We start from the raw sequence: 13,215 nt of genomic DNA, 5'->3' as shown, positions 1-13,215 counted from the left end.
TAGGGTTTTTTTTTTTTTTTTGCTGATGCTAATGCTAAAATGACAGACAAAATAATTGAATGAATCAACATTTTTTAACACTAAAGAAAACACTGAAAGTTATGAGTTGTTACATTTAGTGTATGAGGTAGATACTATGTCATGTTTGAATGCCATAAAAAATTTTTACAACAAAGGGAGAATGTGGAAGTCGATGAACAACTTTCATTGATGAAAATGTACATTTAGTAAGGAAAGTGATTAAATTATTGTCATTTAAGCATTAGAATGGTTATGTCAGAACTCAATATGAAAAAAAAAAAAAAAAAATTTTAATGAAAGTTTAGGCATGAGAAAAGTGTGCCAAGATGTTGCCATCAACACAATGCTCCAGGACACAATGTGCTCTATTCTCACCAGTTTCTGGCCAAAAAACAAATATCTGTGTGTAAATGTGCACCCTACTTGCCAGACCTAGCCCCTTATGACTTTTTTCTTTCCATAAACTGAAACATGTATTTAAGGGAATCCATTTTCAGTCCACTGAAGACATCCAGAAAAAAAGATTGAAGCGTTAAAAAAGGTCTTACAGAAGATGACTTCCAGAAATGTTTCTGTGCTTGGAAGAAATGTATAGAACAGTGTCTGCAAGTCCAAGAGAGTCCATCACATTTTAATATGATGTTTATACAGTATAAACTTCTTATGCACAGTTTAGCATTTCATCATGTGGAATTTTTTACTCAGTTGGTACATTTTATCCACATATTCAGCCACAACAGTGCCAAACTGGAGTAAGAGAGTTTCTTCCCTGCCCATGCCAATTTAGGTGGTCTTTTTACTTCTTTAGGGATAGGTTTAAGGAAAAGATTTTTTACAATATGCATAGTACTGAAATTCTGGAATGGATTAAAGATAATTTCAGCAGGTATCTCTGTTACAAGAAACATCTGGACTATAGCATAATTAGATGTAAGATGTGTTACATTTTGGTTAAGAAAATTACCTAAATGCAGGCAACGTACACTTTTTTTTAAAAATTGTTTATCGATGGATTTCCTTGTTATATCTGGTAATCCAACATAAATTTAAATTTGGAAAAGAATGATCACAGGACATATTTTCAGAATTTTGACTTTAACTAGGGTGTAACTGATCATTGGAATAAAAACTAGCTAGTGTTGTGGAAGTGGGCAGCTTGAATACATTTAAAGGATTGGGCATATTATTAGAAGGGATAAGTAAACGAAATAAGTAACTTTTTTTTATAACTGATTTTTAGGACCTGCCATTTATGTAATAATTACTCATATTATTACCACTTTTGTAATAGTATTGTGTTATCCAACAAACCTATCAATACATTTGATTCTTAATTTTCATTGTTTTATGAATTTGAAAAGTTCTAAGGTTGTAACTGTTATTGAGAATCTGAACTGTCTCTGGAATATCAGGAACAATTTCCTTTTCAATATGGCATCCTTCACGTGAAATACACTTTGTGAAACATTTCACTTTTCAAATATGTTCAACAGGCTGGTTTTTTTATGTTCTTCTTTAGCATAACATATGCCGATCCTCTGTGAAGGAAAACTTTTTGTGATTCACTGCAAGTAATAATGGACAATAAAGAATCTTTATTTTGTTCTACGTTTACAACATTGTTGACAAATCTCCACATACAGTCATCTTTGCACATTATTGAAATCACAATTCAGATGCTCAGTCAGTTTATACAATGTAGATCTATTCTCCTTTGAAAACAGTTCTGTTTTTCATTTCAAATATCTAATGGCTATGATTGGTCTGCCATTTATAGCGGTTCATCTTTCCATCCTTAAAAATTTCCCCACCACTTGAATACTTAATGCTCTACTTAATGCATCTAATCTATAAACTTGCTGAATAAGCTACATCTTCTGGCCACTTTTTCCCAGTTGTGAACAAAATTAAATTGCATATCTTTTACCTTAATGCATATGAAATATCATTTGCATCTGCCATAAAGAAGAGTATTTTATTTTCTATGCAATTGCAAATAACTAGGTTTAGTGATGACCACTGTGCTAATTAGTAGTGCCCTTGTACAGACATAATATGCCTATTACTCCACAGCAGCTGTTTACAGCACCAAAGAACAGCAAGTCTCAGAACTTTAGGAACATTCATCATAAATAAAATATTCACATTTAAAAAAAAAAAAATGGAATATGTGGAGAAATAATATCACTTCAATGTGGCATCATGTCACATCCATGAAGCTCTGACTGTCAAAATAAGTAAGATCAATCAATTTGATATTACAGGTCGACCATCACTAATCCAGCAGCGTTGGGACTTGTAAGGTGCCAGATTAGTGAGTTTGCTGGATCACCAGTGGTTATTTTAGCACATACAGTTTACCCAACAGCTAATCACCTCATCCTACCTTTAACACGTTGACTGCCAAACTAGTTTAAGAAAAAAATTCCCCAGGAGCAAAAAAATATTTAGCAAATAATTCGATTAGTAATTCTAAAATAAATATTGTAATGTCAGTGTTGTTTTTTGCTTAAAATATCAAAAAAAAGTCTTTTTTTATGTCGCATATATGTGGCCGATGTGGTCCAGTAGGTTAAATCTTGAGAAGCCGTGTCGGCCACATATGTGTGATGCTATTACGGCATACATATGAAGGTTGTTTGTGATTAGTTTATTGCATGCGCGGTGAGCGCTGCAATAAAACTAATTGCGATAAAATAAACTCTCAAATGTCACAATAAGAGATTTTGTGAAAACAAGTTCGTCAGTGCACTGTATTATCCATCATATTGTGTTGTTTCTCCGCACGTTTGTACAAGTGTGTTGTAAAAAAAAAAAAAAAAAAAAAAAAAAAGGAATGACTAAAATAAAATTACTAAAATAAGAGGAACTGAGAGAAATTGCTGGAATTTACAATTAAACAGGGTTAAACTTCTCACAGACACACCGCTGTTGAGTTTTTCAGAAGTTCAACTTTATCCGTTATGGACAATGTACGGTGTTTGCGCTTTATACCACGAGAGGCACTTCCTTTATGCATTGGAACCATGGCTGGGGCTAAATGTAGCAGGTTATAATAATAAATGCAGAAAAACAAGTGGGAATGGCTTGCCAGTGTTTACAAGTTCACGCCAACAGCTGATGCTGCCACCAAAACAGTAGCAGCAGGTTGGTGCACCGACCTGGGAAATTTAAAATTACGTTCGTGGAAATTATGTCCGAATTAGCGGTGGAACAGGATTAGTGATGGTCGACCTGTACTTATTTTGATAGTCAGAATCAACAATGATTTTCCATCATTCCTTTTACTCAAACATACTTTAATATTCCATAATTCCATTGTTCAACAATATAGTTTTCCATCATTTTTTGTAACAATGTTTTTAATAAGAATTTACTGAATCAACAATGGAATTGACAATTCCATTGTTATTCAGTAAATTCTTATTAAAAAGTGTTGAATGATAGAAAAAATATGCTACCAAATACAAAAATTAGGAGAATTATATTTATTAAATAATGAAGAACCCAGTTATCTACATAAAAAGAAATAAAACAAAAAAAAGTCGAAAAATGTGATTGAAATCATGCTTTACGAATTTGCATCAGTAAGTATTAAATATTTTATTATGTATTTTTTTTTTTGATGTACATATATACAAGCATAATTCAACAAATACTTTGAATAACATTAAATTTAAAATACACATAAAAGTGAAATGTAATGAATTTTTCATATTATTTTGAAAATATTACTTTATGCTAGAAAAATAGTAATTAAAATGAAATTATTCCTGAGTTAAAATAGTTTATCACAATGAATGTAAACACCAAGATGAACCCCCCCCCAACTAAGTTGTCTTGGAATTATAGAAAATATTTAAATACGTATTTGTGTTATTCAAATATTTATTTTCACACTTGCAGCTCTTCTATGATATGTATTTTGTCCCTACAGTAATTCACATTTTATGTACCATCTTATTGTTTGTATAAAGTAGAATTCGTATCTCCTCTTAAGCAGTGAAACCAATGATTAGTCCTAGGACAGTTACGATGATTATTAGTATTAATACTAAAGTTATTTTCCACTAAAAAAAAAGAAGAAAGAAAATTTAATTATATAACATAATAAAACAAAATTTTTAAACAAAGATACACCATCCTTCATGTATTGAGACACCTCACCCCCTTGAAAGTAATGGTTAATTCCAGAGGTTACATGATGGATAGATAACAGTACCAGTTAAAAGTAGGATATAAAAGGATGCATACTCAATGAATGCAGAACGGGAAAAGATAGTAGGTTATCAAATATCAGGCACATCCATTCACCAGAACGTAGAGAGAGAGAGAGAGAGAGAGAGAGAGAGATAGAGTGGAAACCTAAAATCAACTGCTGGGAACATCTCACATCAAGGAAAGACAGAAAATAACATGACTGCTCATTCCAAGCCAGGTAGACCACCATTAATGAATCCCAGAGCACATGACAGTTGAAGAAGATAACAAGAAGAAACCTGTAAAACATTCTTAATGAGCTGACTTTAGAGACAACTGATGGAACTGGGATAAGTACAGGATCAACAATTATCACAAAATGCTTCACAGAATGGGTTACCTGTTGCTCCTAGGCTGAAGTTGTCTCTCAGCAATCCATGCTGTTGCTCATCCTGGTAGCAGAATGGTGGCACTAGATGTTAGAGCAATTCAATAATATGATGTATCATGTTATGCACATGTTCGTTATGCACATACCATAATTCACCATGATTCATGGTGAATTATGGTATGTGCATAACGAACAATTTGAGTCAGACTGTACTGTACCAACAATGAAATTAGGTGGTGATAGTGATGGTATGGACCTGTTTTACATAGATTAGACTTATTCCACTGGTTTTCAGTAATGAAACCATGAATACAGCTGTCTATGGTGATATCCTGAATTATTTTGCCTTGAGAGGGGTAGCAGTTCTTTGGAGAGGGGTTGTATTTGTATCAACTTGACAATGCTCCATGTCAGTAACACAACACTAGTTTTAGAATAATCTGGTGAACATGCGATTTCCAGCTCAAAGCCAGATCTGAATCCAGCTGAACTTTTATGGGATGTCTGAGGGAAACAAGTGAAAGCTAGAATGAGATATTCTAATTCAAGCAGAAGCTGTAGCCTTTTGGAAAGGTGGAGAAAGATTCCAGTGTTCACATACCAAAAGTTATAGAAAGTGTATTCCAGAGGGAAAAAAATGATGTTGTTGAAGAATTTGTTTTTTTTTTTAATTTAAGGATTTTTTTTTTCTAACCAGATGTTTTTTCATATAGTGGCCCAATACATGTTGCAGGACAGTGTACAATCAACTTAACAAAACTTTAATATAAAAATAAAACTCTCATAAAATATCTCAAAATAATAAAAACATTAAAATAAAAATATTAAAAAATTAAATAAAATAACTGAAAATTAGTAGAATATAGAAAAGAAAGAGAAATCAATATTAATATGCACTATGAATATTAAAGCAGCACTACTTCTTTAGGCTTAGCATATTTAAAATTTTACTCTTTCTTGATGTTTTTGAAAGGCAAATTTCTCTATTTCTCAAAATAAAATTTTGAGAAATAGAGAAATAAAATAAAATAAAATTTTGAGAAATAGAGAAATAGGAGGATGCGGAAAGGTCATTCCCTGACCTTTCCGCATCCTCCGTATTTGGTGGTCACGGGCTTGAACCCCAGTCTAATCAAGAAGCGTGTGCTATGCACTGCTGCTCCTGCCCACCTGGCTATGGAGACGCCTATTTACTTTATCAGATTTGTCATCCCTTATTACAGTTTAAAAAGCTGTGAACAGCGACAGTAGTGTGCACATACATATGCACTTTATACAAAATATGAAGGGGGACGTCATGCAAGTTACTAGATTCTCACAAGTCAGAACTTTTTTACCTAATGTTTACCTAACAATTTGATACTTCAATGGAATGCTGATATAATGTTTGAGTCTCAAGCATAAATAAATACTTATGCTTTTGTTTCTTTTGGTAAAGAACAGGATAAGATGAATGAATGCATGTTATATAACTTGCAACAACATGCATCAATACTACTTTTGTGCTGGTTATAACATGCATTGAAAGTCAGTACAATTTTTAGGCTGCATTACACTTCTTGTTATAATCATTCATCATAATAAAAAGTGCTTTATATAGCCCCCCCCTTTGACTATAAATTATAGTAAAAAAATATATTAAAAATGTTTTCACACATTTTTTTATTCCAATTCTATTTTCACTGCTGTTTTCGCATTTAAATTCCTTTCTCACTATATTCTGCAATCAGGACATATTCTTTGATGTCAAGATATAGACGCTGAGAATGTATAAAAATAAGGAAAACTGCTATAATGAAGACCTAGCAACTCTTAACCTTCATCCAAACTAAACTGCAGTTCAGAAATGTGGATATACCCATAATCTTGAGTGACAGCAGAGAGAGAGCCTCATTTACTTCCACAACTTCATTGATAACCTTTGTCCTGTTATTCACTTCAAAATGAATGCAATCACAGCTGGATGTTCAGCTGCCCAGACTTAACAAATCTTTCCATATGTCTATCTAGACCAGTGGTTCCCCAAACGTTTTTCCTCGTGGAACACAACAACAAAGCTTAATTAGTATATTTTACTACACATATAATTGTACTCATTACTGACACATATACTCACTTGCTTGCATGCAAAGAAGCACACATAAAAATGCATACAAACATACACATTAGTTCCTGCAGAAATCTGTTATATGTTATCTTATGTTTGATTTACCTTAATTTCTTATCGTAGTAAACCTCTTTCAACTTTTGAGAATGACTTCATCTTCCCCAGTACATCATTTTTGACTTTTCTTTTTCAAATACTAATCTTATTCATTTCAATATTATCTAGAGCTCTAATAAAACTTCTAATGAAATGATTATGCCAAAACAAGGCTAAACTGATAATGACTATTTGTGTGATATGAATATGTAAACAGTCCAAAAAGAGAGTTGACTGGACAACCTGCTATAAGTTTAATCAAGGTCAATTTCAGCCTACTTAACCCTTTCAAGAATAAGTTCCTTGAATGCACGTGGGCTTTCAGTAAAACACATACATTTCAGTGGGTTCACCAAGTTGGTATGGGATCGGGTCTGGATTCATGGAGTAAGTTTGTTCATGGAATTCTGAAGCTTTATAAAAATGAAACTTTTGTGTATAAAGACTTAAATATATTGATTTGGTCACCTAACAGATTGAAATTACTATCGAATATCAAATCAAAATGAAAAAATACTTATCACTATCCTTTTTGATGCAATAATATCCCCTATTTATGTATCACTTGAATTAATTTTTATCAATTTCTTGGTTCTGAATCCCAGAGAATTTCAGCTTTATAGTGTGATTTCCTCTTCTGATTTTCAAAGCTATTTCATGCTGCCATCTATTATAAAATGTGTATACAATTCTTTGGAAACAGATTAAGAGATGGCAGCATTTACTAAAAGAGTTCAAGACAATTCATATGTACAGATTTATTATTTTTTAACAAACTTGAAACAATCTTGAAAAACAAACATATATATGTATGTACTTCAGAAATCCCACAGATAAAAAACATATATATACATTTATACAAACTCATGAAAAGGTTGAGAGGGACTAAAATGGTCAACTCCTTCCAGATTTATCTGGTAGAATTTTGTCTTAATGAGTCTTTCTCATTTCCTTAGAGCAGAGGATCCCAAAGTGTGGAGTATGCCAACATGGGGGGTATACTTGGTTTGGGATGGGACATTGTTTTTATGAAGAACTTTTTTAATGAAATATGGACAAAACCATCCTCCTAATCCAGGTATGAAGCATATTTTATTTCAGTCTTTGAGATTAAATGTACTGAAGTATATATTAATTTATAAAAGTATGTATACTCATAGCCAAATTTTATGTCAAATCTGCTTATTGAAATTGTTTTGGGGCATTACAGATGTACCATTAACAGAGTTCAGAGCATTAACATCAACCCTGGAGTAGAGAAAATACCAGAAGACAGGATCACACAGCACTCCATTAACAACAGACAATACATGCACAATGTGTGCTACTCCATTTAACCCTCTTCTGTCACTAAGTGTCTAGTTCATTCTTCTGTAATTTAGTTTTTGCCAAACAGAAAAAAATATCTTCATCTCTAATGTCCTAATAGGATATCATACATGCACATTTTTTTCCAGATTAAAAAATTCAACAATGCCATTAATAAATAGATTAGTTATTTGACTTGGACCTCATATTAGTAAATATCCAAAATATCTATTCGAAAAAAATTTCTAAAAAATGTCAAAAGTAACATGATTTTAATAAATGTGGTACATTTAAGAGATTTGGTAAAAAATTTCAATGGATTTTAAACTTTAAAGTTTATTTGTTTAAGCAGAAAAAAAAATAAATAAATAATATCCACAACTGGTACGTGAACACAAACTCACTAGGAAAATCTCTGCCATTACTATTAGTACTAAACCAGTGTTCAGAAGTAATAAGTAATGACTGGATACAGATAATATCAGTGCTGAGAATATGAATAACAAGATAAGATTGAAAGAGTAGTAATAAAAGAATAATATGAGCTAATTAAAAGCCTTTAAAGGAATACAAGTTTGGAGTGGATTTATTTTTATCCCATTAAACAGCTTTCAAAAGTATTCGGATACCAGCATCCGGCAAGAAAATGGATGTTTGCTCAGCTAATTAATAAAATGTAGGCACCTTACTCCATTACATGAGCAACTTAAAAAATGAATAGTCATGAGATTGATATATCAGAATAATTTTTTACAAGTGAATCTATATTTTAAATAAAATACATTGGTTTATATAATTATTAAAATAATTATAAATTTAAAATTTTAATTATTATTTTTAATTATTTTATTATTTTAAAATTATTTAATTTTATTTAATAATTTTATTTTATTTAAATTAATATTTTATTATTTAAACTTATTTTATTAAAATAATATAATTATTAAATTTTTTAATAAAAACACATTACAGGTAGTTCTAGACTTTACGAGTTAATTCATTCCTTGAGCGCGCACGTAAAGCGAAAACTCGTAAAGTGGGAATTTATTATTATTATTATTACTATCTATATGGTGCAAGGAAGCCTGAGGCTTATACTGCACCAGCCAAAAAAAAAAATTTCTGAACTACCCTAAGAGAGAGAGAGAGAGAGAGAGAGAGAGAGAGAGAGAGAGAGAGAGAGAGAGAGAGAGAGAGAGAGAGTAGAAGGGAATCGCGAAGGAAGAGAAGAATGATGATATCCAGCTGAGGATCCTGGGTGTGCCAAGCCCATACTCACCAGATGTGAGCCCCCTGGAGTTATTTATTTCTCCATAGGTATAATGTTAAAAATAGGGATTATGTTATCAACAATGAAATTAGTTAGCTAATTAGTTTATCTTTAAACAATGATTGATTTATCAAAAGAAATGAAAACGTAGTCTGTAAAATCAAGCAAATCATAATAATACAGAAATTATTTACGACTTAAAAATGTCAAAGAATGTTTATTCTTTATCATCATCGACTAAATGCACACTCGTTGATCACTCATTATTGGCTCAGCACTCGTTGGTTTGTTGCACAAGGAGCTGTCCTGTTCAGAAATGTTTCAAGAAGCATTGTTTCCAAGATAATCTCTTTTAATTTCACGATTTTTTTTTTTTTTATGAAAACCCCAAACACGAAAGGGTTGAAGGAGAAGTATGGGGGGAGGGGGATGCTGGAAACTTTGCTCTAGAGACTAAACATGGGTTTCACCACTTCAAGCCTCCAATAAGCAGAGTGGTGGTATTTCACTGGTTGATGAAAGTCATCTACATGCATAAGCATTTTTTAATGGCATACACAAATTGCAACTAACACGATTCACGTGGAGTAACAAGTTTACGAAGCTTAAAAAAAAAAAGGAATGAAGAGAAGGTTCTGAAAATTTATTTATTTTTTTATACGATTGAAGATTTCAGTAAAGGGGAAACAAATTTCACCAAATAACGTAAAAAAACACAAAATCCAGCTATCGGTAATTTCACAAATGCAAGAAGATCGAGTTTATTACTACCCGTTTGCACTAACAGAAAAAACCAATAAACCGGAAAGTGCAAATGTTTTTATTGTTTCATGGTCATGACCTCCAGAAATGTGCTTTATAAAAATATCACAAAGGCGTTTAAAACTGATTCTTATAACAGAACATGTGATAACGATGAAAGTGTAGTGCATTTTAATGATTTGAATTGGTAACTAATACAATTTACAAACCACGCTCACAACCTTTTATACGGCCTTAAGGTCACATTCGTGACCCTTAAAAATGACATTTCAGAGAGATAAACAGCTTAGTTATACAGCAAAAATTTCAACTTCCAAGATCTTGAAATGAATTACCAAAAAAAATGTGTTATTGGGTTCACATTACGATACAATGGTGTCTCTGGAACGGATTAATATCGTAAAGCTGGATACACTGTATTTTATAGCTACGCACGTGGTCTGAAATGCAATATTTATGAATGTTTAACATTCATTTTTTGCAATTAATGTTCATATTTTCGATTTTGTTGATACTTGAGGGAAAAAAACCTCGTAAACCCGGGAACTCGTAAAGCAAAAACTGCCTGAAGAAAATAGTTATATAAAATTTTGAAGTAAATTTGAAAACTAAATCAAGCAAGTAATTAATGAGAATTCTGACATATTCTCCAGAAAATTATATTTCTATGTAACGTGCAATAACCATTTGCTGGCCTGTTTTAAACTGGTGCTGATACGGTGCTAAAATAGAAATCTATATAAGAAAATAGTTGTCACAAAAGTCTAATTTTTTCTAACATTTAATTTCTTAAATGTTAATTCCAAATTAATTTCTTTTTTGTTTTCAGGCAATTTAAAAAAAATGTATGTTGCATTTTATGTGAAAACATTTTGGGATCACTTTCACCCTCTCCCCAATTCATATCTGGGTCAGAGATTTTGAAAAGGTAGCAACTCTATTTTGCAACAATGTCATTTTTCTCAAATTATTTGTTTATTGTCAATTGAGACTTCATGGCTTGCAGTGATCTTTCTTGCTTAAAGACTGGTCTGATATTTTAACCTGACCTAAAACTGAAGAATGAGAAGACGGATATTTTAATACTGTTATGAGTAATGCATAAATAAATACATAAAAATAAATGTTGATATATATGTAAAAAAAAAACTTTAGAAATTCCTTTTAAAAAATTAGGATAACTGATGTATAGGTTTCAAATATACATACTTTTCTAGATTTTTTCATAGTTTCCCATGCATTTCCAAGATTAGAAGCACCAGATTCTGCATATTCCACAGTTGTTTGTATATGTTTTTCAATTGTTTCTACTGTTTCACCCTAGAAACAATGTAAAAGTTAGCGATAAATATATCTTAATGATATAAGCAGAAGAGCTAAAAAAAAATTCTAAAACTTGTTCCAGTATAGAGTTACTTGTATATTAGGAAGTTTTGCTGAATGTCACCTCCAAAATAATGCCTTTCAGCTATCACATGTTGCAATCCAGCACACCTTTCCCATTACCTCACAGCTGCCTCTACTGTAGCACATGTTAACTCTGCAGACTTGCTCCTGTATCATTACAAGCGATATTTCATTTTTGAGGATAAGGAAGTGATTGGTAGAGTCTGGATGTATAAAGTAGAGTGGTGGTGGCAGCAAAACAGGGACATCATGTTTTGCCAGAAACTCGGTGATCAAAAGAGATAAATGTTGTGGGACACTGTTGTGGTAGAGCATTCACTTTTTTTGCTTGCCTCAGGTGCAGCCATATGTGCAAAACAGCTTCCTGGCCTTATTGAAAACATACCCTTGGATACTGTTGATGAGTATTCATTTTTTGCTTGCCACAGGTACAAGTTTGTGCCAAACAGCTTCTTGGTCTTATTGACAATGTGCCCTTGCAGTATTAACTTGGGTGATGATGTCTTGACTGTCAAAGAATCTGCAGCATCTTTTAATAGATGCCATGAAATTTACATTTCCTGAGTAATGATGCTGACTTCCAGCACAAGGCTTGGCATTTTATTTGTAGGTCACACAGACAGTACCATGTAATGACCACCTGCAATGACTGTTCGAAAAGTCTGCATCGGTTTTATTAATCAGATGCTCATTAATAAGAAAACAATCTGGTATTTTGTGAAGAGTTTGTCAAACATGTAACACTAAAATACTCATGAAGATATGAACACGTGATATGTTCATGTCTTCATAAGATAGTGACAATTAGTGATTGTGTCGATCATTATTTCATTATCATATCAGATGACCTCCTGATTATGAGCAACAATTTTCTCATTATTAGCTGTCCCCAGCCTATCTTTCTACATGATCATCCTGCAGTGATTGGCAATCACTGAAGGAAGATCATGGCCCTTCTTGAAGTGTCAAAACCAGGGAAGCTCATCTATATAGGCAAAATAGGAGGTTGCCTAGGGTGGCAATAGGAGACGTAAGAAAACACTTGGGCACTGCATAACAAAGCATTGTTCACCAAGGACACTAGTTTCATGGTTTTCTAAGAGTGCCACTTGCTATAAGCTAATCTAGTTTATAGTCCTGATCTTTTTTTTTTTTTTCAGTTGTTGGCGCATCGGCTTCTGTGGCCATAATGCACCTTCCAAGGTTTTTGCACTACTCTGATCCAAGCCCGAGGCGGGATTCAAACCCGTGACCTTTGGGTTGCCAGGCAGGCACTTTACCCACCCAGCTAGCCTGGTCAGCAGTCCTAGTCTGAACCATTTGGAAACTTGATTCCAAGATATGGACCCCTCTCCAAGAGCTTCCCTCATCTTGTCAAAAGTTTGTGAGGAAGTCCCAAATGATCACAAAACTTGATGTTTGCTCAATACTCAAACGTGCAGTATAAAAACAACTTACTCAGATGAGAGCACATGCATGTGCGCACACGCACGCACACACACACATACCCCCACCCACCCACCTACTTTTCCAAGCCTTCCCAAACTGATAGCTTGTGTATCCAAATAAAACAATGGTTGCGTAAGCTCCCAACATGCCAGGGTTTGTTAACTATATGTAAAAAAAAATAACTAAAATTGTACGTATCCATAA

The 13,215-nt window shown here is 32.8% G+C and overlaps 1 protein-coding gene across 2 annotated transcripts in view; it reads right to left on the bottom strand.

Annotated features, from left to right (window-relative positions):
- Positions 1-3,945: 3,945 nt before the first annotated feature.
- Positions 3,946-13,215, bottom strand: part of LOC150088907 (syntaxin-1A-like) — a 50,767-nt gene continuing 41,497 nt past the window's right edge. For both annotated transcript variants that reach the window (XM_090370953.1, XM_090370954.1), the window contains 2 exons: positions 11,365-11,475; positions 3,946-4,091 (listed from right to left, as the gene is read on the bottom strand). In XM_090370953.1, the coding sequence (XP_090227079.1) occupies positions 4,017-4,091; positions 11,365-11,475 (186 nt within the window). In that variant the 3' untranslated portion in view covers positions 3,946-4,016. The remainder of the gene's footprint in view (positions 4,092-11,364; positions 11,476-13,215) is intronic.

Source organism: Mastigoproctus giganteus, chromosome 3, assembly GCF_048544385.1.
Source record: "Mastigoproctus giganteus isolate SK-2022 chromosome 3, ASM4854438v1, whole genome shotgun sequence".
NCBI classification, from domain to species: Eukaryota; Metazoa; Arthropoda; class Arachnida; order Uropygi; family Thelyphonidae; genus Mastigoproctus; species Mastigoproctus giganteus.
Note: the sequence above shows the minus strand (reverse complement) of the source record. Positions and strands in the feature narration are given on the sequence as shown.